This window comes from Nicotiana sylvestris, chromosome 1 (assembly GCF_000393655.2).
Source record: "Nicotiana sylvestris chromosome 1, ASM39365v2, whole genome shotgun sequence".
NCBI lineage: Eukaryota > Viridiplantae > Streptophyta > Magnoliopsida > Solanales > Solanaceae > Nicotiana > Nicotiana sylvestris.
In genome coordinates this window covers 180,591,821-180,617,463 of record NC_091057.1, presented here as the reverse complement: position 1 = coordinate 180,617,463, position 25,643 = coordinate 180,591,821, and the positions used below count along the sequence as shown (strand labels likewise).

Below are 25,643 nucleotides of genomic sequence, written 5' to 3'. Positions count from 1 at the left end.
CAGCTGTGACTAAAAGAGAGAAAAAAACCCTTTTGGGTATGCAAGTGTAAAGTTTTAGCCAAACCCATTCTTGATTTCCTTTTTTCTTTTCATTTGGTGTCATCCATTTTCCTTTCAAGACTCCTCGTCTTCTAATTCCAGGTGGGTACTCCTTTCCTTTTAGCTTACTCTGTTATATATTGTTATTTTGCTATGTGATTGGATCTGTTTCGCTTCTTCTTCTGGAAAAAATTGTAACTTTAAGTAAGTTTTGAGAAGATAAATTAAGGGAAAATGAATTAAATGAAGTGGGTATATGTTTGTATTGAGATCCTAGGATTAAATTTTGGTGGATTTAAGTTCCACTGTGCTACGATCTTGTTCTGGAATATTGCTTGAAATAAAGATGACTAATTTTATCTTGGGGGTAGATTTCGTTTGTGAATATTTGATTTTATCATATTTTGGGTTGCTATGGATATATCATGGCTTTCTATTGGTATAAGTTTCAGATGCATATGTTGATAATGAGTGCATAAGTTCAACGAAATTAAGTAGTCAACATTATGGTCTAAGTTGATTATGAATCATTTGGTAGTTTAAAGGGCATTGCACTTAAGATAAGGGAAACCATGTGAGTTTGCAGTTCATGGGAAAAAATCTACTTTTTTAATAAGCAATGTTTCATGTCAAAAATAGCTTATAAATGGCAGATTGGTGCACTAAGCTTAGGCAGGTTCTGGGAAGGGCGAGGCTACATTGGATCTATTGTACGCATTCTTACTTTTCATTTCTGCAAGAGGATAAGGGAACCCATTGAGTTTGCAGTTCATGGAAAAAATCTATCTTTTTTTGATAAGCAATGCTTCATGACAAAAATAGCTTATAAAGGGCAGGCCTGTGCACTAAGCTTAGCCGGGTTCGTGGAAGAGCGAGGCTACATTGAATCTATTATATGCATTCTTACCTTTCATTTCCGCAAGAGGTTATTTCCACGGCTTGAACTTGTGACCTCAATCCTCACACGACAATAACTCTTACCATTGCGCCAAAGACTACCCCAGCTTATACTGAACTAAAATACCACTGTGCCTTTCCCTAACAAACTAATGTCAAGAAAACACCTTCACTTATATGCGGGAATGAGTGTCCTTGGAAGTTACTTTTTACTTAAGTTTATGCCCGAAACATTTTCATTTCCTTCCAACTTGGTTCCTAGTCTGTGAAGCGTGAAAGTTCAGGAGGAAGATTGACGAAGCTGAGGGTAATAAGTTATTTACATTATTTGATGTTTAGGTCTTGGAAAGTAATAATACAGTATGTAAATTTTGTCCATATTAGCTTCTTCAATACCCCAAGCTGAATCATCTAACAACTTCTGAAAAAAAACATTTAGACCTTTGGCGAGTAGCATTACGTACTATTATTATTTGATTTTCATTTCTCTTTTTTTCCAAAAGGCCATTTAAGTTATTTTTCATGGTTCCCCGTGTAAATGGACACAAAAATTGTTATCTTTATTTGCTCTATATATGTTTGGTTCACATTTTCTGATCCCATTTTATACTCTTTCTTCTTGTTATTCCATTCCATGATGTCACTACGTTAATAGAAGTCGGGCCTCCTGTTATCATTTGCTTGCAGGTTTTCAATTCTGGACAGGTGAATCGATGGATGCTTTGCGTTCAGCAGATATGAATTCTGACCCTGGTGATTTTGAATGCAATATCTGCTTTGAGTTAGCTCAAGATCCTATAGTCACTCTTTGTGGCCACCTTTATTGTTGGCCATGTCTTTACGAATGGTTGCAAGTTCATTCACATTCCTACGAGTGCCCAGTATGTAAGGCTCTCGTAGAAGAGCACAAGTTGGTTCCGATATATGGACGAGGCAAATCAAGTTCTGACCCAAGATCTCGGTTAGTACCTGGGATCAATATCCCTAAGCGTCCAATGGGACAGAGACCTCAAACTGCTCCAGCTGTAGATATGGACTATCTCCGACATGATGAATTGGATCCCATAGGGGGGTTCAGGCCCGTGCCCATGCCCATGCCAAGTGCAAGGTTTGGAAACTCGATGTTATCTGATCTTTTTGGAGCTATTCCAGCTTTTTTTAACCTTCATGTACATGGATTTCATGATGCCACTGTTTATGGGGCGACTACAGGAGTCCCTTACCTCTTTTCCGGTTCCTTTCACGGGGGTTATGCTCATGGTTTCCATTACTCTAACCACCTAGACGGAACAAAATTCTTTATGAAGATGCTTTTCTTGGTCATCGGTTTCCTCTTAATCATTTCCCTAATTTCATAAGGCCTGAAGTGTTATAGATTAACGATGTGTAATCGTTAATCATACAAGTGTATGTATCCTAGTGTGCTAGACCTACATATGTGTAGTAAACCAGGTGCAACTCTCCTGCACATTATTATTAGTTAGGATTAGGTATGTACTTAGCACCAGAATCTGCACCAAGTTTTTCTCTTAATAAAAAGCTGGTGGAGCTTCTTCTTCTTCAAATTGTTCTGTAACTATTTAACAAGAGGGTGATGTTTGGGCCTGATATTTGAGTGAATTCTTGATTCATATCCATGGTAGTTTCTCTTCGGTCCGTCGGTGAAGAATTAACCCAAATATCCGCCCACCCAACATCTTAACCTAAAAATAGCTGGTGGAGGTATGATATATGCATAATTTATATATATTATATGTGTATAATTATGTATAATGAATGTATCTATGTCTATGGCTAGAAAAGTAAACAATGAATATGGCTGGCTATTTGTGTAAAGATCCCCAATGCAGATTATTTGCATCGTCTGGCCTTTTTAAGGCTGCTCTTTAGATTCTGTCCCGGTCGACCAAATGTTGGCTAGTTTTGCCGTTAAAACAGCTAGATGAATATCTTTTTGTTTATTTTTTTGTTTTTGGTGTAGACAAAATTAACGCACTGGATTTAAAAGGGACAGAATTAAATAGTGATCTCAAAAGGGCCATTTGTGCAAATGCCCCAGTAAATGCTAAGGCTTATGGTAGGGGTGGCAAGCAGATGGGTTGGGTTGGATATGGGTGAGTTGAATACAAGTAATGCATCCGACACGACCCATATTTAATGCGGATAGAAAATGGGTTAACCGGCAGATAATATGGATATATGATCATTTTTGGAAGAATTTTTAATCTTTCAAACTTGAGTAACTCCCACTTTGAATTTTTACAAATATAAAGTTAAATTCATAGGTTATCCATTGGTTAAGTGGATAATATGGATCTTATCCATATTTGACCAATTTTTAAAAAGTTAATTATCCAACTTATTTTTTAGTGGATAATAATCGATGGATAACTGTCTTTTTATCCATTTTGCCACTAATAAGCTTTCTGGTTTTAACTATTTGGTTATTCTTGCTGCTATTCTCTTATAATCTCTTGTTTAATAAGAAGAAGAATGATTTGTGTCGAAGCAACTTTCTTATCTAAGACAAGGGAATTTTTATTTTATTTTTAATAATTATTATTACTTAGGAATACTAAATGAAAGATAATTTGGATATATCCCACACGTAAAGCAATACTTGAGAATTGTTGGAGTGTATGGGATATATTCCTTGTACGTAAAGTTAAAGGAGGTCCTTATTCTTGCTGTTTTCATGGCTCACTTTCTAAGGTTAGAATCTCCATTTTTCTACACTTAGCATAATAGGGTAAGTTGAAATTTCAGCATTAAAGCAAGCAACATTTTAATGTTTTTGGAAGCAGACGCGTGTTGTCTTTTCTGTCCTAAAGTAACAATTAGTTAAGATGGAGGCAAATGTAAATTAAAATATGAAGTTTCCCCCATATTGGGAAGTAAGGAAAGTGGTTGAAAATGTTTTGATTCCGCAAGAAATGAAACTTTAGACGAAAGGAGTGTAGAAATTAGTTAAGTGTGTAGTCCAATGGAAGTCGAAAGCACATGATGTAATGGGAGATAGTGTGTAGTATAATGCAAGTTGTAGGCTTAGGGAAGCACGTCATGCATATATGGTTGTCAATGCCTTGCGCCATTGTTGTACAACAGTATAATACACTACATTGTATAGGATTGGACGACAAATTAAACAACAAGTATTTTTCAATAACTATCTCATATATCGGTATAAAGCACTATAGCTTTAATCAAGACGAAATACAAGTATGTATACAAAGGATACAACTTGTATCGAGTAAATAAAATGCTCTTGTTGAGAGTTGAATTCAAGATCTCAGCTAACTAAGCAAGAACCTCTAACCAACTGAGCTACACGAGCTTATTGGTCTCTTGTTTCAGTTCGAAACAATTAATCTCTTATTTCATGGATTTGCTATGAAATTCAAATATAGCTACGAATGGTAAATTTGCTGAAAGTATAGCTACGAATGATAAATATAGTGTAAATATTTGATGTATCGCGCAATTTTTCCAGCTCCGTGCAGGATCCATTAAAGGGGGAGCGGTGACAAACAAGAAGTATAATAGGGGTATTTAGTTCCTTTTATCTTTTTCTTTTTCGTTTGCTTTATAAAAAAAAATGAACAATTGATTGAAAGGAAGAGTTATTTGTGTAATGTTTTTAAGTCTAGGACTAACTTGTCATCTATGCGTGGGTGTAGTTAACTTGGCTAAGAAAAAACATGAAGGAAGCAAAGGACGGCCAATACTAACTAATTTATGTTAAAGCTTAGTTGTTGTTGCACTTACACCTGTTCTGTTCTCCAATAGTTTTTTTTTTCCTTTCAAATAATTATAGTTTGAACAGAAACTTTAATATAAATGCGTAATTAGAGAACATTTAATTATTGTACTATTGTCTTTGTAGTATTATTCGAATGCAGTGGAATATATACATGTGATGCGTACGGTTAATTTTGAACTAATTCAGGATTGAAATATAATTCATATTATAATTAGTATTATACACAATTGGCATGCTTTCGAAAGCACGAGTGAGATCTAGAAATCAAGCAATGCCTATTTGATGAAAACTGAAAATTGAGAGTGCTCAAAAGTACGTGTACTACTCACACCTAATGATACGACCTTTTTTGCTTTGGGTAAGTTGTCAATATCTCAGATTTGCATTAATTAAATTAAAAGGCAAGTCCGATACATAAAATATTTTGTATTCACGTGAGATCGAAGACGAACTGTGTTTCAAGGGTGATACAGGCAGCCAGATGTACGATGCATTAATCAAAATATGTTATCGACTGCGAACCAATATTGAGTTATTTATATAGAGGGATGAAAAATTTGCGGAAAATCGAACAATTATACAATATTTGCCTTCAAAACAATTTTATTGGGGGCCGTAAGGATTATTGTTTGGTTATAAAAATTTCAACTCCGTAAATAACACGGGCTTCCAGTATATTATGCTGGACCGGGATATTATACTGGAACTTCAGTATATTATGAAGGAGTATTTTTTCGGATTTTGAAAAGTGTTTTCGTTCAAATTTATCTTTACATGAAAAGTGGTTAAATCTCGATTACTTTTGAAACTGTGGCCATTTTTGAATGACCACTTGTAAATCTGGCTATTTTTGAATTTCTCCCTTGCTAAATTCATCTTAAAAGCACCTTTAGTCAATTAAGCTCATTCGTCAACTTGATCTGCCTTGGAGCCCGTTTGAATTGACTTTTAAAAGTGATTTTTCAGAAGAAATAACTTTTAAGTCAAAAAGTAATAAGTTGGGGTTGCCCAACCTATTGCTTTTGGCTTGTTTTAAGCATTTTTATTTTATTTTAAGCATTTTATAGCTTTGTCAAACACTGAAAAACTAAAAAAAACAAACTTAAAAGCTGATTTGACTAGCTTAAAAGCCAATCCAAACACCCTAGTTCAACTAAAATAAATTTCACGAAAGATATACTATATTAATTAATAGTGGCATCAATGAAATGCTAAATTTGTTCAAAAGCTAGAATGGCATTATTTTCTTTTTTTTAGATTACGGAGATGGTAAAAAAAATACGTCATCCATCCTAAAAAGAATGATATACTAATTTTGAGTATGAGTGTCAAAATATTTAATTTTTTTTGTGGAACAACAATAACAACCACCAAGTGTATTTTCACAAGTGAAGTATGAGGATGACAGGGTATATGCAAATCTTATCTTTACTTTTAAAAAGACAAAGAGGCTGTTTTCGAAAAATGCTCGGCTCAGGTGAGATAAAGGGAAGGGCCATATGACAAGCAAATCAATCGGAGAATCAAGCGAAGACGCACAACTGGCAGTCTCGCACTAGTTAGTACAATTAAAAAAACAATTTAAGAATGTAACTATTAAAATTATTATAAAAATTGTATTATGAATAAAAACTTTATGACCTCAAATATGAGATAGACGTAGTGGTATTGTTGAATTTAAAGAAGTGAAAAGGAAGATTGTACATGCAATTTACTCTAATCCATTATTATGTTTGCTTAAAAGTTTGCTCAAGTATTATAATCTGTATAAATTTGTTGTAGTAAGTACTAAGCAATATTTTGAAGTACTAAGTACACAAGTATAAATAGTTGTAGTACACTGCCTCTCTCGCACCCCTTATGTTTACATAAACTAACAAAACAATTGTTACAACTCCATATAGCTAATACCTGAACTAAACCAAATTAATTAACCCTCTCATCTCTCTGTTTATATTCTTAATTAGTCTTTTTTAGAGTTCCCACATCGATGGAGATGTTAAAATTTTCAACTAAACCTTTAAGAACACCTCATTTTCATAATCATTTCTGGGTTCCTCAAAATTCAAGAATTCTTGGTGTTTATAACAAAAAGGACCGCACTTTTTCATTTACTCGTACTTGTAAGCTCAAGACTTCAAAAGGGAAGAAAACGATCAAGAAAAAGATTGTTCCTGGCAATATTTCTTCGCCGGACTCCGGCGGAGCGCCGCCGCTTTTGGAGCGGAAGAAGGCGGCGGAAGGAACCACTAGGATTAATAATGTGGATGGTAAAGTGGTGTTTAAGAAAGTGCCCAAAAGGGTATTGGGAATTCTCTCTAATTTGCCTTTGGTAATTGGTGAGATGTTTGCTGCTGCTGGTTTAATGGCCTTAGGTAATATTTTCAGTGCATGTATTTATGATTTAATTACAAAGCTTCAAGTTGGTCTATTTTTACAAATGAGCACGATTAGATATAAGAGCACACATTTAATTACTGGATTATATTATGTCTCAACATGCTCTCAGGCGTGGAAATGTTTTTTTTAACTTTTTTGGTGGCGATGAGATTTGAACTCAAAACATGCATTTGTGATATCGTGTTAAAATATGAACTATCTCATCTAAAAGTTTAATCTATTAGAGAGATCATACTCTTGATGAGTACTTAATTATATTATGTCTCAATAATATATACACAAAACAACAGTCCTGAGCTAACTATTGGTATTGGCTATGTGAATCCTTGCTGCCTATTCCGTGTTGGTTTTATGCATGTGTGCATATGTATGTTTATGATGAGAGATTCCATTCTTATGATTTTTAGTAGACCTCTTGTGTTTTCCTACGTAAGCCTTTACTATAATTTGGTTGGGCAGCCCGATGCACAAAGTATCCCGCGTTCACGCAAGATCCCGAGAAGGGCCATATCCAAGGGTGTGACGTAGACAGCCTAATATAAATAACCTAATGCAAGCATTAGCGGCTGGTTCCACCGCTCGAACCTGTGACCTATAAATCACACAGAGATAACTTTAATGTTGCTCCCAGGCTTCCCTTCCTTTACTATAGCTGGTTGCGTTTACTAAATTTTGAACTTGCTATTGTCTTGGGGCCTTTCCTTTCCATAATTTATTTGGCAGCAGCCATTCTAATTGCAGTTCTAGGCTGCATAAGATGCATGACAGCACATTCAATTTTTGAGTTATTAGTTGGCCTTTGGTATCCTTATTTAGTCCTCCATTATTTGGCTATTTGAAGTTCTAATAACATTCCTAAGCAGCAGAACATGCGCAATAGGCATAGTTTCGTGGTAGTGTTGGCGTTATCATATTATTTCACCTTGGCTTAGAGCTTTTCATGATTGTAATCTTTTTTTTCCCCCTGTGATATCAGTAAAGAGAACAGAAATAGAGCCTGCATTGTTTCAATGGTGGCAGGGCTTGAGTATATTAGATGTTGCCTATGTAGTGAACATTGTTGTTTGTTCAATGTTCTCACCAAAATTAACCTTGATTATTTGATTTCCTGTCTGCTTAAACTGACGAAATCATCTATTATTCTCTTTAAGTTAACACTCACGTATTCAGTGCTTCTCTCTTTCTTTCTTTTCTCAAATTTTCTATTATTTGTGCCTATCTATTTGAAGATTCTCTGATAACTAGATTTCTTTTTTTTTTTTTTTTTTTCCATTTTTTCGCTTGCAGGAACTATCATTGACAAAGGCGAGGTTCCAGAATTTTACTTTCAGAATTTTTCTGAATTTACCCTTGGCCTTGATCACATGTTCTCGTCCCCTATTTTCCTGGGGTCGTTGGCGATACTAGGTGCATCATTGATGGTTTGCACAAACACAACACAAATTCCCCTTCTGAAGGTAGCAAGAAGGTCTGCTTTTAATTTCCATTTTCCTGAATTTTAATTCGGAGGTCTCTAAAGCAGAGTGGAATTAACATGTATCGATCAATCTGCAGGCAGCCTTTCTTGAATTCAGCTGAGCCACTTCAAATGCAAGAAGATGCAGACACTCTGCCAAGAACATCGGTTAAAGACTCGGCTGTCAAACCGCTAGAAGTTGGATATGAGGTATAAAAATAATAATGTTTTCTACTGATTTAGTCTGTGGTTTATTTTAGTCCTTCATATAGTATTTGAAATATTGCCGAGGAGACCTGTCCTATAATGGAATGAGAGAATCAAGATGTTTTCAAAAATGCTAGAGTACATTAATGCAAAATTATCAACAAGGCTGCTAAAGCGCTTCCGTCTCTTTTTGGATTTTTTTTGGAAAAGTTATTTTTATGTAAAACAGTATGCCACGCTATATGGACTAAAGATGAAGAGTAATTTGGAATTGGATCATCTGGTTTTTCCTCCTGTTACTATTTGCAGGAATAACTTTCTTCTCTTGTTAGCCAGTAAACGAGAACATAGGTGGGCGAACATTATAGAGATTTGGTTTGTTGTAGTACAGAAAGTAGTGTTACTCTAACTTTACAATCGGATTGCTTCAACTGGATCCATGCATGACTAGTTGGACAATACATCTTTTAGTTTCTTAATTTCTTCAACAGCGACTTCATAAGTATTAACATTTCGGCAAACTCTGCATCTCTAGGTATTCTTAAAAGGGCCATCTCTTCAAGCATTTAAGGGGTTGGCAAGTCGACTTGCTTCAACTGTAGTACATTTCGCGCTGCTGCTTGCAGTGTCTGGAGGAGGAACTCTCAGTGCAGCAGACAGTTTTGGAGGGGATGTAATTGCACCGCAATGGGTTCTATCGACTCTTTCTGATGCTTTTAGTACTAAGGTTCATGTCAATCGATCCTACTTGGACTACGATGAAAGCGGAGAGGTATATATGCACATTCAATTTATGTGAGTTAACTATGCTTTCCCTTTCCACAAACTTCTGAATAACTCTTTTTCTTTTCTGTTGTCCTTAATATGTAACGTAGGTCTCAAAGTTTCATACTGATATTTCCCTATTTGACCTTAACGGAAAGGAAGTACTGAGGAAAACCATAAGTGTCAATGATCCCTTAAGGTACAGTAGCATCACCTTAAGTTTTTGCGAAAAATGGAATTCTTTAACTTAACGAGAAGCCTACGTTTTTAACGTTCTCTTATTATTTCTACTATTCTGATTTTCCTCCTTTTTGATTCTAAAATGCAGATCAATACAAGCTGGTGATCTGCAATCAACTATTCTTAACGATAAAGAAGGGGAATTTGCTGGAGTTAGACAACCGAACTCAAAGCTTCAAATTGAGATTGATGGAACAAAAATTGTCACTGTGGACGCAATTGGTAGTACCAGCCTGGACCTAAAGGTACCAAAAAAAAATAAATCCTCATATGAAGTAGCAGCAGCATCCAAAGAAATTGTTTTATTTTACGGAAAAGGGCCTGATTTGTCCCTCTACTATTGTTTATTGTTCAATCTTGTTGCTCGTTATACTTTTCGTTCAGATATACCCTTGTCGTCCATCAAAGTTCTATATTTGCCCCTATTTTAACGACCAAGACACGTGGCGCCTTCTGAGAGATTGAACCATATGAATAAATAGGGGCAAATATAGAACTTTGATGGACGTCAAGGGTATATTTAAACGGAAAATATAACATGGGGCAAGATTGAATAATAAACAATAGTAGAGGGGCAAATCAAACCCTTTTCCGTTTATCTTATGTTTGCAATGGTTGTTGAGTGTGTACTATGTTTGGCCACAGACTGATCCAGGAGTACCAATAGTCTACGCTGGTTTTGGTTCTCTAATGCTTACAACTTGCATTAGTTATTTGTCACATGCACAGGTGAAATTCTGTCCCATAGTCAACAACTGTGACCTCGTAAATTCAAGAAACTATGATTATCTTAACATTTATTCTGACTGATATGAATCTTCTCAATAGCTCTCAGCCTTACAAGATGGAAAAACTGAGGTGGTTGGTGGTAAGAATAATCAAGCCAAGGGCGATTTTCCGGACACTGACGATCGCTGCTTCGTCGATCAAGTCCCTGAGTTAGTTGAATCATATTCTTCTACAGAAGAATCTGATAGTTTCATTGGCTTCAGAATTCAAGTTGGAATTTGGAACAAGAAAGATTTTTGATATGCAAGTAGCTGATGTTAGTACACCAGAATGAGAATGCAGAAGTCAAAAGAATTGATCACAAAATCTTGAGTTGATAAAGACACTGATTTTGGATTTAATTCATTTTCATGATAGGACAAGTTATAGATCAAATTCTTGACCAATGTAAAGTTAGTAGTACTAGTCATTCTCATTAGTTTTGGTGGTTGGTATTGGTAGTTAGGGGTATTACAGGTGTATATATTAAATCAGTATGTATAGGATTAGGACCCTTTTACATTTCTAAAAGTGTTTTTTTGCCTTAAATAGAAAGAGTGTATATGAACACGTAAATGGTAGTAATATTTGTTTGTACAGAGCACCACTAGTGTATTTTAATCTAGGCCACCTATCTCATTTTGCAAGTTACTAACCTGTAATTATCTTTTTAAGTGACTTGATACTGTCGGCCAGCGTATATAAATTATATTCTTATAGAACTTGTAGTCCTAATTAATCATGTTGTAATATTTATGTGTTTTTGTAAAAGTATGTCTTAAGGGTAAATGAAAAAGTTTAACATATATCTCCAAATATTTTATGTTTTTTCTTTATTAAAAAAATAGCTTACTAAGTACATAGTGCCACATAAAATAAAACGAATAAGTATTTAATTGTCTATTGATTGTAATAAAATTAAAGTAATACTCTTCTTTTATGGTGTTCTTTATTGGTAGTGTTTCCAAGTAAAAATATAATAATGACGTTGTGTTGGTGGGGTTTGATTTATTATTCGTCAACAGAGTTTGGTGTGGCTTGTTTGTTCACAAGAAGTGAAGAAACTGAACACGAATTTGTTTGTTTCTACTTTCGTAGAGCTTTGACAACCAGATTTAATTTGCTAATTAAATACCAAACCTTCATCCTTTTGTCTTGGCTTAGCTTTGACCATTTTATAATAAGCATTTATTTTTCTTTCTTTTGTACATTTAACTAGGGGTGTACATGGACCGAGTTGGTTCGGTTTTTATCAAAACCAAACCAAACCGACTATATCGGTTTAGATTGGTTCGGTTTTGTCGGGTTTTTGGTTTTTTTTGTTACATGAATATTATTTCAATCTTACTTTGTTAAAATTATAGGTAAAGTTTTGATAAATGAATAAATGTTTAGTAAATATGAAAAAAAAAATTGACAAACATATGATCTATTAAAATATTTTAATGGGAGAATTTTTTTAGTAACACATGATAGGAAAAGAGGAAAGGGAAAAACACCGACAATATTTCGTCAAATAATACTTCCTCAAAGTCTGCAAAGTAGTGCAAACCACAAAAGTAGTTGTTACAATTGACTTATTTTTTTATGGAAAAATCTACTAATTACTCACATAATTAGTTCAGTACTATGACTACACGTATGAAAGCAATAATGATAATTTTAATAAAGGATTGGTAAGACAATATATGTGCAGTTTTGCTGTCAAATTACGAGATGAATATCATATGATAAAAGAGTCAAAGCATTTTAATTTTAGAGTTTGGTAAGAGTTGGGGACTTCTACAAAGATTTACTTGAAGTACAACTTGCATGACGCCGAACTATTTGCACTTTTACATCATGCACGAGCTTTTTATTTCTTTGTTTTCACTGTTTAGCTGACTTAATTTGAATATAATTAGGAATTTTTTAGGTAAGAAAAGTTGGGAATAGAAATTAGAAATTCTTGGACAAATATGATAATTCTACTCTGAGTGTTAGGTAAGCTATTCTTGAGAAGGGGTATAACTTTGAATTTATAGCTTAAATTTTGGAGTAAAAATAACATGGCCTAGCCAGTTTTCGGACTGGTAATCGAAAAATATGCAGTATTTGCAAAGTCGTTAAAAATAGCTATTATTTTATGTGAAGATAAAATTTGGACAAAAACACCCTAGCTGAAATACGGAAAGCTTCAACATAATATGCTGGATTATGGAGCTATTGCATATAAATTTCCAGCATATTATGTTGGAACTCCAGCACATTAGGAATTCCAACATATATAAAATATGCGAACTCAGCATATTATGCTGACATTTTTTCGTATTTTTAAGGGTATTTTTGTTCAAATTTTATTTTTACATAAAAAAGTAGGTAAATTTTGGTTACTTTTAAAATTGTGATTATTTTTCAATTATCAGTTGTAAATTATGCTATTTCTTATTTATTTTTTCCCAATTTTGGACTGTCACATTCTTTTATTCTTTAGTCGCTTTTTTCTTTAGAAATTCATAATCTAATCCACAAGTTTTCCATCATATATATGGTTTCTTTTACTTTAACATTTTCTTTATAAATACAAGAGAGGGAAAGTCTCATATACAATATTCATTCATAGTTTCCCAAAAACTCTTATAATTGTCAAAATACCGATACATCACTACACCAACCAAACGAATATTACAATATAACAAGAATATTAGTTGTGCCTTTTAATAATTAGTATATCCAGTTGTATGATCCAAATTCTATCTCCGACTTAATTGAAGAGTATATCGTGCAATTCGCGTGCAATTGAGTACAATTATATCTATATAAATTTAACTGCTTTAATTATATTTTCTGCTTGATATATATGGAAATAGAACGATAGAGAAATGATAACAGAAATACGAACAAAGTGGTTGAGTTTGGATTGAAAGTCAACTATGGCTTTCACCAAATATTTACATAAATTTGTTGTCACGTCATGCATGATCTAAAAACAAATTCAATTCTTACTCATTTTTTGGTTCTTTTTTCAACCAATCAGTTGTCTAATTCATGAATAACTAACATCCCACCTTATCAATAATAACAATAATAATATAACAAATTTTAAAAATTGCATTAATATTCTTGTAACCGTGCTTCATTCACACGTATAGTTTGAAAAGGTTGCCACAACAAAAGAAAAAGCAAAAAAAAAAAAAAAAAAAGCTTATAAAACACTGTACCGATTGAAAATTTGTCGACTACACCTACAATTTCGCCCGAGTTTCCTTCTCCATAACTCGATACTCGTGTCCCTAAATACTTAGGTTTAATTTTGTTAATGATGGTCAAATTATCAATTGTTTAAACATTAATCTCTTCTTTTCTATATAAAATTTATTAATTTATAATTTAAAGAACATTACTAGCCGAAATAACTGTTAGTTGAGTCCTTTCAAGAAACGTTCATACTACTACTTGTTATCATATTATGGGCATGTGGTGAATCGGTTTTCCACACCACAAAGTGAAAGAAAAGGTCAGTTTGTCATTCTTTGTATTCTTTTTTTTGGGTTTCCACTAGGTGTCCGTTACTCGCATTGGAGCCCGACTATATCCTAATTCGCGTAGGGTAGGGCCCCATTTGGACAGGGGCGGATCTAGGGCATAATATATGGGTTCCCGGGAACCCAGTAACTTTTGCGTAGACCCTGTATTTTTGTTAAAAAATTTATTAAATATCTATAAAAATCTATTTGTGAACCCATAAACTTAAAATCCTGGATCCGGCTCTGCATTCGGATGGAAGCGCTCCCTACCAATGATTTTTCCATAGCCAAGGCTCGAATCAAGACCTCTGATTAAGGAAAGAGCAGTCTCATCCGCTTCACCACATTCTTTGTATTCTACTAGTATTATTACTGACTTTCAATTTGCATGCACGTAGCTGTCAAGCTATAAATATATAGTAGTTGAATTTAACTAACGAATAAGCAAGTAAATGTAACAACAGCCAACATAAGAAAATCAAGAAAGCAGAGGAAAAAACAGAGGATTTTGGACTCAACATATTACAATGGCAGTAGAACCAGTGGGAGCTCTTGAAATGGAAAGGAAATTTCAAGCTGATGATTGTGATGATGCAAAGAAAATGAGCAAAAAGAGTTTTAATGAATCTAAGAAGTTATGGGAAATAGCTGCTCCTGCCATTATCACAGCAGTTTCTCAGTTTTCCATTGGCTTTGTCAGCGTTGCATTCGTCGGACATCTTGGTTCTCTAGAGTTAGCTGCTATCTCTGTTGTTCAGAATGTTATTGAAGGCTTTGTCTATGGAGTTATGGTACGTAAAATTTTATGATTGTCGACCAAAACTATGACTTCAGGACTGTGTCGTTTAAGCTGTTAGAGAGAACATACGCTTAGTTACTTATTATTTATGTCTTTGACATGTGCTTGAATATGGACTAAATCTTCCTTTTTCTTTTGTGTTTCTAAAAATTTGTTATATTAGCTAGGGATGGGAAGTGCACTTGAGACACTTTGTGGACAAGCAGTTGGAGCAGAACGATTCGATATGCTTGGAATTTATTTACAAAGATCATGTGTTATTACTCTAGTGACATCTTTATTTTTGACACCATTTTATGTATTCACATCACCAATATTGAAGCTCCTACACCAGGATAAGCGTATCGCAGAAATTGCAGGAAAATATGCAATTTGGGTGATTCCTCAACTCTATGCTTATGCATTGAACTTTCCTGTTCAAAAATTCCTTCAAGCACAAAGCAAAATATGGGTTATGACAATAATCAACGTTGTCGTATTGGTATTTCATATTGTATTGAATTGGGTGCTGGTGACAAAGCTCGGGCATGGACTTCTTGGTGCTGCCATGGCAGGGAATATATCGTGGTGGCTCGTGGTTTTAGCTCAGAATATCTATGTTATTTCTGGCTTTTTCCCTGAATCATGGACTGGATTTTCCATACTAGCTTTTAAATCTCTTTGGAATTTTGTCAAATTGTCACTTGCATCAGCTGTCATGTTATGGTATGTTCTATTGATTTCTCGTGATACATTACTGAGGAGGATCTAAGATTTAAACTTTATGGGTTCAAATGTTTTTAGCATTGAACCCATTATATTTTTAAAGTTTTTTTTGGTAAGAGGGAAACCCGTAGCCGCTACAACCTCTGTCACAGCCTCTGCCCTTCGAGTGAGCAGCACTGGGTAAACCTCCCCTGTGTAATAGCCTGCAAACCACACATGGAATATAAACCGCACTAGGCAATCCCTGTGCGATAGGCTCAACCTGGAAGGCATTGAGGGGGGAATCAATCTCAGTCATCCATATGGATAACTGCCCTCTAAACCAACTGGGCAAATCCTCCATATGGATAACCGCCCTCCAAACCAACTGGGCAACCCCGAAGGGTTATATATTATACTTTTAAAGTTATGGGTTCATATCTATTATTTTTGTAATTTTAACGAATTTTTTACATATAAATTCTTATTCCACGTTGAAAGTTATGGATTCAATTGAACTTGTTACTACAACACTACATCCGCCCCATCATATACAATTTTTGTGATGATATATTTGATTTGTCTAAATTTGGCAGCCTGGAGCTTTGGTATTTTACTGTGGTGATTCTTATGGTTGGCTGGTTAAAAAATCCAGAAATTAAAGTAGATGCTGTATCAACCAGGTTGGTATCTTAATCAAACCCTCTACAAAACTTTCAATTATTTTTAGAAAAATAGAATTTGGTTTTGTTTTTGCTACATTCTCACCGTTTATAATTCTTACTCTTTTCTATATATTTCCTCTGTGTCACAGCTTGGACTTGCAACTTTGGGTACTGATGATCACTCTAGGTTTCAATGCTGCAATCAGGTTTGTAATAAATCCATTATTTCTGTGCTATCTTTTTGGGAAGAAGGGATTGCCGCAATTGAATAGATTTAATTCGAGTATATAGTCAGACCTCTCTGTAACAACATCTATATATAATGGTCATTCACTATAAAAGTCAAGTTTTTCTCGGAATCGATTTTTATGTTATGTTATAATATATGCCCTCTATAACCACTTCACTATAGCGGCCAAAAAATAATGAAACTGTTATAGAGAGATTTGACTGTACATCTAATACTTCAAATTACATGATGCAGTGTACGTGTTTCGAATGAACTGGGAGCTGGTCGTCCAAAAGCTGCAAAATTCTCAGTAGTGATTGCTGTAATTACATCAACTATTGTCGGAGTTGTATTTACAGTTGCAGTAATTGCTACTAAAAATTATTACCCGAGAATGTTTTCTGATAAACCAGAAGTCCTACATGAGACATCCAAATTGTCATATTTCTTGGCTGCTACTATTTTCCTAATGAGCATTCAACCAATACTTCATGGTAATCAAAGTCTTCCTAAAAAATTGTAACTCTAAAATTGTCATAATGCTAAGTCATTTGAACGAACGTTGAGTATTTTTGTTGTGCAAGTGCAGGTGTAGCAGTTGGAGCTGGATGGCAATATTCAGTTGCGATTATAAATGTCGTTTGTTACTATATAATTGGCCTTCCTTTGGGTGCTTGCCTTGGTTACATTGCAAATATTGGTGTTAATGGAATATGGACAGGAATGCTCGTTGGTACCTTGCTTCAAACAATAGTTTTGATGTATAAAATGTGGAAAGCTAATTGGCGAAAAGAGGTTAGTGTGATTTCTTGAAAAGTTAGATATTGTAAGTTTACAATTGTGAACATGTAAAGTAACTTGTTTAGAGTTTAACTTGTATATACTGACAGTCTGACACAGTTCACCTAAAAATGTAAATGTTACGTGGTGCAGGCAATATATGCTGAAGAGCGCATCAGAACATATGGTGACCAGCCTTCTCAAGATGGTATTGAACAAACTGGATCGCGTGCTACCTTGCCTCTGCCAGTAGTAACATGAGAGAAGAAGCAAATGGGATTAAACACAGACGACTAAAATAGAGCATACAAGAATTGTATAGGTTATATAGTATAGTAAAACTGGTTCGCCTCGTGGAAAATTTTTGAGTTAGATTTGGTCAGGACTGCAATAAAAGGTCAAAATGGACCTGATTGCAAGCCTTATATGTTCATACCTATTACTGGTGTTCAGTGATGAAGTCAGAAAATTCAATAAGGGTGTTCAAATTTTAAATATCTTTTGTAAGGGCGTTCAAGGTCTATTTTATTATAATTAATAACAAGTACTATTCTATATACAGTGAATAGTGTTCAGTTGACCACTCTTGGCCATACGTAGCTTCACCCCTGCTGGTGTTTACCAACGCGGGTGCTGCATTGTCTGGAGATTCTAACCATGAAAATATGAAAAGAACTGTTTTGTTGCTGTTGCCACTCGAGGGAAAATGTTCATTAAATAGATTTAGACAGTTAAATTGTATTACTCTTTCTAAATAAACTGTGCTGCTGCTGCCAGTCTTACACATTTTGTTTGTACTAAGAAACATTTAGTTAAGTTCTTTAGAAATATGGTTACCAAATGGTGATCTGATGCATTTTGTTTTCATCTGAATCCTAGTATAGGTCTCCTCTCTTCCTTGACCTAAGTTTTTAGTCTCTTCAACATAATTTAAGCACTAAGTGCTCGTTTGGTACGAGCGATAAGGGATAATTAATTCCGTGATTAAATTTGAGATGAGTTTATCCCACGTTTGATTGAGATAAAATCGTGGTATAACTAATCCCGCCCGGAATTGTAGTATTTTCTTATCCCCATGGGATAGTGGAATAATTAATCCCTGGATAATTAATCATGGGACAACTTATTCCCAACCAAACGACCCTGAATTTTTCTAGTTCCTTTGGAGGCAATCATATGATAGTCGAAGGAGGATGTAGCATGTTTGCTTCGGGATCAACTGAACCCAGCATTTTGGCCACAAAGTATCTATATCGATATAAAAGTTACTAAAATTTCAACATAAGTTCAAAGCAATGGCAAAGTTAGGAATTTCGTGAAGAGTGTTCAAAATTTAATAAAGTCATATAAAAAATAATTTCTATACACAATCTAAATTTTTATATACACAATATAACTTTTCGATGAAGGGTGTTCGATTGGCCACCCTTCAATGTATGCGGCTACGCCACTGGCTCAAAGGTAAGATTTTAAAGGTAGAACTGTTGAGTTTAAATCCTTGATCCACCTGTGGTAATTTGCGACAAAGAAACTCGAACTGAAAGCTGATTAATTTTTTTCCTCTCATTTCATCCCTCAAACTAAAGTTTTGCAATGGATTAGTTTGAGAAAAAACTGCATTAAATATAGTCAGCACGCTGGTCTTAAGAAAAGAATCTTAAATTATTAAAAGTGATTTTGTAATTATTTTGTATATATCAAAATATCAAATGCCATGCTCTTTTGTAACGGGAATTAATACAGATCAGAATGTAATCCAGCTAAGATCATATCAATGTTTATCTATTAATTCATTACCGTTTATGTTTGTATGTTGGAATTCTATATAACAACACATAAGAAATAAAATGCCAGTAATGCAAATTTTTTATCATGTACAAAGTTAATGGTCGTCTCAACAGATTATAAGGTAAGAAACCTGTTATTTAAAAGCTTTTTTTTTGGTTCTTTGTTGATAATTTAATGTTTTAAAATGTCTTTTGTTTGTTCAAATATCTTTTTCATAGTTTAATGTTTTTTCCTGACATGAGATCTAACAATGTTACAAAGTTTTCCCCAGTAACATGGCTGAATTTTTCTCTCTGTAGCCCTTTTTTTAAAATTATTTTCTGAAAAAATTTAATAGGATTCTTTTTTAACCCTCGATTTTTTTTACCAGAAGGGTATAAGTCTAATTTCTGAATATTTACATCTAATCTTGAGAAATTTTTCTGTTTAATGCACAGAAAAATATATGCCAACTTAGGGTGTGTTTGGTATGACAGAAAATGTTTTCCGTGGAAAATGTTTTCCAAGAAAATGTTTTCTTGGAAAATAAGTAGTAATCTTATTCATTTTTCGGTGTTTGGTACGCAAATCAAGGAAAATATTTTCTCAAGAGTATTCATAAATAATTTGATACAATAAACATGAAGCCATAAACTTTCGAACCAACAACTTTCCGAACCCAGAAATTTCATAAACTTCTGAACCGCAAAACTTTCGAAACCGCGAAATTTCGAATCCGTAAACTTTATAATTCTAAACCCGTAAACTTCGAAACACATAAACCTCCGAACTCATAACTTTAGAACTTGTAAAATTTTGAACCTGTAAACCGAAAAATGAAAAAAGTAAAACTGAAAATATATTAAAATAATATTTTTTTTTTCGGGGAGAGGGGGGTGGGGTGCAGAAAAAAAGGGGTGGCAAGTTATTTGGGGGGTGGGGGTAGAAAAAAAAAATAGAAATTTGAAAATTACAAAAAAAGTAAAAACAATTTTGTGTGTGTGTGTGTGGGGGCAGGGGAGGAGGCAGGTTGGCGGTGGTGCAGAAAAAAAAACAGAAATTTTAAAATAAAAAAAAAGTAAAAAATATTTTTTTTTCTTGGGGTGGGGGGTGGGTGGGGGTGGATTGGTGAGGATAAGGAATAAGAATGGAGAAGGTTGAGAAGGAGTTTTGGAAAATGTTTTCCCTCCTCTTGATAGGGAAAACATTTTCCTCCAATTGGAGGAAAATGAATTGACGAGGAAAATGTTTTCTAAAACATTTAAGCCAATCAAACATGGGAAAATTGGAAAACATTTTCCGAAAAATATTTTCCTTCCTACCAAACACACCCTTAGTTTCTCACTGGAAAATAGTCATTGCCTAGATAGAACTAAATCTGCATCTTTTGGGTAAGCCATTAAACAAAATCTGATAAATGCTGTCTTTTTAGCAAAGCCATGAAAATAGCCTCTTGCAAAATTGCACGGTAAGACTGCGTACGATAGACCCTTGAGGTCCGGCCCTTTCCCGGACCCTGCGCAAAGTAGTGGACCGGACTGTCTTTTTAGGAAAACCATTCAAGAAAAACTGCATCATGACATTGAAGAGTTATTTATGTTAATATCTGTGAGGGTCTTTTTGGAAAAAAAGTTAATAAGAGAATAAGATGAAGTCAACATAGGCGTCCACTAGAACAAATTCTAACCTTAGTTAATATTTCATTGAAAAAAAAAGACAAGTAAAGCTGCTGTAGAAAAAAGATAGATCTGCTTAGATAGAACAATGGAAATTTCAAATATTTGACAGCTCAATTTGAAGTACGAATCATGTAGTTAATTTGGTTGTTGTGCAGCCAGATTTCAATACAGATGTGACAAAATACTTATATTTCACTGCAATAGACTAATAGTCAAAAACTAACAAACTCTGCATTTAAAAATTCATGTCAAAGAACCAGAGAAAATATTATCCCACTCTTCTGATCTATTATTTTAAATTGATATATGGAGAGATCCAGGATTTAAGCCTTTTGGGTTCAACCTTCAAGATTCTTGTCATTCAACATTTGAACCTATCATATTTTTAAAGATATGGGTTCATATATATTATTTATTACAATTTTAGTGATTTTTACTCATAAATTTATGCTCTGCGTTGGAAACACTAGGTTCAGTTGCACCTAACTTTAAGCTCCATCCGCCCCTGGAGGGATTAATCAAGAACATAGGTGAGACCAGAATCTAGAGTAATCAGATTCAGAATGAATGTGATCTTATCATATATATACACATTTTAAATTATTTTGCATATGTACATAGTTCTGAGCAGAAAGACATCTGACACAATGTGTCGCTACAACAGAAGTGACATTGAACTGTCAAGGGAGTCTCTAAAAATGGAAGAAAAACATCCAGAAATATGGAAGAATGCATTTTTTCTTCAAAATAGGAAAAATTTAGCAAAGAAATGGTGGGCTGAATTCAAGAAAGTGTGGCACATAGCAGGACCAGCTATTATAACTTCAGTGTCTGTATTTTCTATGGACTTAGTCACTGCTGCATTTGTTGGACAACTTGGAAATATTGAACTTGCTGCAGTCTCTGAAGTTCAAAATGTTCTAATTGGTTTTGTACACGGAATTATGGTACGTTATCAGAACTATTCCCTTAATAACATTCTCGTGACACTTATATATAATCGATTAAAATTGTTTCTATCGATATTAGTTAGGATTAGGAAGTGCACTCGAAACGCTATGTGGTCAAGCAGTTGGGGCTGGAGAATTCAACATGCTTGGAATTTACTTACAAAGATCATGGATTATAAGTATAGTTACAGCATTGCTCTTGACACCGGCCTACATTTTCTCGTCTCAAATACTGAAACTCTTGCATCAAGATCCAAATATATCTGATCTAGCTGGTAAATATGCAGTTTGGATAATTCCTGAAATATTTGCAAGCGCATTGAATTATCCTACAGAGAAGTTTCTTCAAGCTCAGAGCAAAGTTTGGTTCATGGCTTTTAGTTCAATGTTGACATTGGCTTTTCATGTTCTGTTGAATTGGATTTTTGTGACAAAGTTGGGTATGGGACTTGTTGGTGCTGCTTTAGCTGGGAATATATCTTACTGGATTTTGGTTGTGGCTAAGATTATTTACATTGTTTGTGGTTGGTTTCCTGAGGCATGGACTGGTTTTTCATTTTTGTCTTTCAAATCATTAACCAAATTCTTGAAGCTCTCAATTGCCTCAGCAGTAATGTTATGGTAAGTGGTGAATGACTGCTAATTCAGCTCTAGTACCTCTGAGGGTGTGTTTGGTAATGACGGAAGTCATTTTTCACGAAAATGTTTTTCAATCACTACGTCATTTTTTGGTGTTTTGTCTATCGGAAACAACCTCTCTACCCTCACAAGGTAGGGGTAAAATGTGCGTACACTTTACCCTCCCCAGACCCCACTTGTGGGATTATACTGAGTTTGTTGTTGTTGGTTACCAGAAAATGTTTTTCAAGTCACAAGTTATTTTTCTTACATTTATCTTGACGTTTTAACTTCATATTATTTGCTCCAACTAACACTTAATACGCACAAATTTCATCACAACCACTTTTCGATTCTAATATTTTTTTTTCTCTCGAAAGTATTTTCCACTCACTAGTAAAAGACCGAAAAATATTTTCATGGGAAATGACTTCCGTCGTACCAAACATACTCTGAATCGTATTATTTTTTTTTTCTGACGAATGGATGTAATGATGGCAGTTTAGAGGTATGGTACTATTCAGCAGTGATTTTAATTGTAGGAGGCTTGAAAAATGCTGCAATTGCTGTTGACTCAATATCAATATGGTAAATATATTCCCTAAATCCACTCAATATCAACCTCGTTGTTTTTTAGCATATTCTGAATCCTTAGTACTTTTCTGGAAATGGCAGCATGAATTTGCAAGTATGGACACTAATGGTTGCCCTCGGTTTCAGTGTTTCAGCCAGGTTAGCAGTTTCAAACATCTCTTTTTGGCTATATTTTTAATTGATACTATAGTGGGATTAGTTTGGCTTAATTTTGCAAAATATTATGTTCCAAAATTTCAGTGTAAGAGTATCAAATGAACTAGGGGCTGGAAATCCAAAAGCTGCAAAATTCACAGTAGCAGTCAATGTCTTGACATCAGCAATACTTGGAGTTGTTTTTTTAGTTACCATATTGGCCACAAAAAATCAGTTCCCAAAAATGTTCTCAAAACAGCAAAATGTTATTAGTGAGACATCAAAGTTGGGTGTTATTCTTGCATTAACCATCTTCATTAGCAGCATCCAACCTGTTCTTCATGGTATGTATTTTTGCACCTCTCTTTTAATTAGTAGAAAATTTGACCCCCCCTGTCAAATTTGGCCCAAGCCCAAATGACCCGTCCAACCCACCCAATATTGGGTTGGTTATTGACCCACCCATTTATTATACTCAACTATCTTGACCCAACTCATCTCAACCCATTTAAAATTGGGCTGATTTTTAGTCTAAATTGATCCAGAGGTAATTTTGCCAAAATATCTTAGAATTTTTTTATTTTTATTATGTTATATATGACCATAACAAAAGAAAAACAAAGTCTGATTTAGTAATGATACAATTCATAAAAAAATAATACATATTAAGTAAAGCTTGATAAGATTTGAGCGGGTTGAATTATGACCCAAATTTTGGACCTTCTTGACCCAGCTCATCTTAGTCCAAGTAACTTTTGGGCGATCAATTATTGACTCAATCCATTTTGACCTGCCCAAAATCGGCGTAACTCGTCCATTTGACACCTTTACTTGACCCGTTTGCCTATAGTTAGAATCCATAAATCTAAAATCTTGAATCCATCTCTACGTTGACGAATGAAAATATTTGCAGGGATTGCAATTGGAGCAGGATGGCAGTTTCTAGTGGCTATAGTAAACTTTGTAAGTTATTATGGTTTGGGATTGCCAATAGGAGCAATTCTTGGCTACAAATTCAACCTTGGTGTTCAGGGAGTCTGGTCTGCAATGCTTGGAGGCAGCTTGCTTCAAACCATCATCCTCTTTGTTATTATTGGTCGCACGAATTGGCACAAAGAGGTAAAATTAAGATTTTTTAAGATAATCAATAGGTAAAAAGACAGGTGACCTTTTCTGGGATTTAACTTCACATTAATAGTATAAACATGGAGTCCAGTTAATTATTCTCATTAATTCCACTTTTTTGGACAGTTATATGTATTTGGATCTGATAGTGTAAGAAATTTACAGGCACTTCAAGCTGAGGAGAGGGTGAGGACATTTGGTGGCCAAATGGAGATTCAGCAAGGCTCGTGAGTAGCGGATATTTAATCATATACTCAATTTTGAGAGAAGTCTGCAGACTTTTTAAGTAAACAAATTAATCATATACTAGCTTCAATTCTTTCCCCAAAACAGTGGAGGAAGTGTCAGTTTTAACTCTCGTTTTCTCTATTGTTTGGGTAAACATAAACATATAATTTGGATTAGACTTGGTTTTATTTTTTAATTACTCTTTTTTTACTTCAATTTCAAATACTATCTTTTCTCGAATTTAACCAAATATTGTGGCAACGCCTACTAAATTTTTGTGTCAACCTAGACCTTTTATTTTATTTTTGCTATATAAAAAGAGAAAACGGAAAACCGGGCAACCTAGTCAGGATATAAATTAGTCCTTGTGTCCTTGACAATGTAGTATGTGAAAACTGGTCAAAATCATAAGTCTGTTACAATGCCTGTTCATTCAAGAACTGCTGCTATGGACAGGGGCGGATCCAGAATTTTGAACAAGCAGGTTCAATTAAAGACGATAATAACAAATAGTATAGGCGGTTTCGAGTATGACAAGCAGGATTCGGTAGTTTTTTTTTTCTTTCTGGGTTCTTTTTGTTCATAACGCGGTCTCGAAATAAAGTCGGTGATCTAACAGTTTTAAAAAGTTGGGCATATATGAAAAACATATAAAAGCCTATTCATTTCTTTTTTTAACTTTTTATCAATTTAACTTAACATATTTAACAAATTTTCAAACTTTAACAAAAAAATAAATCAATTTATCCACTTTAAAAACTTATTAGCTCTAATATATTTAAGAAATGATAGAACTTTTTTGTATTTTATAAATAAGAAATAGTTATTTACAAACAAACGACAATAAAAAAAGATAAAACAAATTGCAAATAAATACCAATAATTAAAGAAATAGAGCTAAACACTAAGCCAAAAAATCAATATAGATAAATAAATGATTTCAACACGAACTAAATTAAGTTAAACTAACAAATCATAAATAATTTCAACAAATGTACTTGCATGTGTTCGTGATTTATAACAAAATGATCGCCAAAATAAATTTGTTGAAAGATTTAATTTTTCGAAATAGAATAACTTTAGAATGATTTTCAACGAAAAATTACAGTAGGGAAGCTAGGATCGAACGCAAACCTCACCTAAAATTTGAACCCTCATGACCACCCCAGCAGGGAGATAACTTCAATCAAGCGGGTTCAAATAATTTACCTATACGAGAAATTCACTGTTTTTAAATACAATTACCAATATATACGTGGGTCCGCCCCTGGCTATGGATACGCCTTCGTACGTTCGAAATTTGTTATAACATGAATTACTAGGGCGACAACGTCCATAACGAACCAAAACTT

General features: G+C 34.3%; 4 protein-coding genes across 4 annotated transcripts; all 4 read left to right on the top strand.

Moving 5' to 3' along the window:
• Positions 1-12: 12 nt before the first annotated feature.
• LOC104248180 (E3 ubiquitin-protein ligase RMA3-like) lies at positions 13-2,567 on the top strand. The gene is made up of 2 exons (XM_009804382.2): positions 13-141; positions 1,624-2,567. The coding sequence occupies exon 2, from the start codon at positions 1,650-1,652 to the stop codon at positions 2,292-2,294; it is 645 nt and encodes a 214-aa protein (XP_009802684.1). The 5' UTR covers positions 13-141; positions 1,624-1,649; the 3' UTR covers positions 2,295-2,567.
• A 3,997-nt stretch (positions 2,568-6,564) lies between these two features.
• LOC104248171 (cytochrome c biogenesis protein CCS1, chloroplastic-like) lies at positions 6,565-11,179 on the top strand. The gene is made up of 8 exons (XM_009804374.2): positions 6,565-7,071; positions 8,384-8,564; positions 8,651-8,762; positions 9,295-9,531; positions 9,635-9,723; positions 9,853-10,009; positions 10,410-10,493; positions 10,593-11,179. The coding sequence occupies exons 1-8, from the start codon at positions 6,687-6,689 to the stop codon at positions 10,791-10,793; spliced, it is 1,446 nt and encodes a 481-aa protein (XP_009802676.1). The 5' UTR covers positions 6,565-6,686; the 3' UTR covers positions 10,794-11,179.
• Positions 11,180-14,489: 3,310 nt separating this feature from the next.
• Positions 14,490-17,702, top strand: LOC104248160 (protein DETOXIFICATION 33-like). The gene is made up of 7 exons (XM_009804369.2): positions 14,490-14,829; positions 15,001-15,542; positions 16,118-16,204; positions 16,336-16,392; positions 16,671-16,909; positions 17,005-17,210; positions 17,349-17,702. The coding sequence occupies exons 1-7, from the start codon at positions 14,566-14,568 to the stop codon at positions 17,454-17,456; spliced, it is 1,503 nt and encodes a 500-aa protein (XP_009802671.1). The 5' UTR covers positions 14,490-14,565; the 3' UTR covers positions 17,457-17,702.
• Positions 17,703-21,288: 3,586 nt separating this feature from the next.
• Positions 21,289-24,374, top strand: LOC104248231 (protein DETOXIFICATION 33-like). The gene is made up of 7 exons (XM_009804452.1): positions 21,289-21,588; positions 21,671-22,212; positions 22,711-22,797; positions 22,885-22,941; positions 23,044-23,282; positions 23,852-24,057; positions 24,229-24,374. The coding sequence occupies exons 1-7, from the start codon at positions 21,289-21,291 to the stop codon at positions 24,292-24,294; spliced, it is 1,497 nt and encodes a 498-aa protein (XP_009802754.1). The 3' UTR covers positions 24,295-24,374.
• The last annotated feature ends 1,269 nt before the right edge of the window (positions 24,375-25,643 follow it).

Coding starts and splice junctions, on each gene's coding strand:
- LOC104248180 (XM_009804382.2), top strand. CDS start 1,650: ATGGATGCTTTGCGTTCAGCAGATATGAATTCTGACCCTGGTGATTTT.
- LOC104248171 (XM_009804374.2), top strand. CDS start 6,687: ATGGAGATGTTAAAATTTTCAACTAAACCTTTAAGAACACCTCATTTT. Junction 8,565..8,650: donor CTTCTGAAGGTAGCAAGAAG/GTCTGCTTTTAA, acceptor ATCAATCTGCAG/GCAGCCTTTCTTGAATTCAG. Junction 9,724..9,852: donor AGTGTCAATGATCCCTTAAG/GTACAGTAGCAT, acceptor TCTAAAATGCAG/ATCAATACAAGCTGGTGATC.
- LOC104248160 (XM_009804369.2), top strand. CDS start 14,566: ATGGCAGTAGAACCAGTGGGAGCTCTTGAAATGGAAAGGAAATTTCAA. Junction 15,543..16,117: donor GCATCAGCTGTCATGTTATG/GTATGTTCTATT, acceptor TAAATTTGGCAG/CCTGGAGCTTTGGTATTTTA. Junction 17,211..17,348: donor AAGCTAATTGGCGAAAAGAG/GTTAGTGTGATT, acceptor TACGTGGTGCAG/GCAATATATGCTGAAGAGCG.
- LOC104248231 (XM_009804452.1), top strand. CDS start 21,289: ATGTGTCGCTACAACAGAAGTGACATTGAACTGTCAAGGGAGTCTCTA. Junction 23,283..23,851: donor CATCCAACCTGTTCTTCATG/GTATGTATTTTT, acceptor AAATATTTGCAG/GGATTGCAATTGGAGCAGGA. Junction 24,058..24,228: donor GCACGAATTGGCACAAAGAG/GTAAAATTAAGA, acceptor AGAAATTTACAG/GCACTTCAAGCTGAGGAGAG.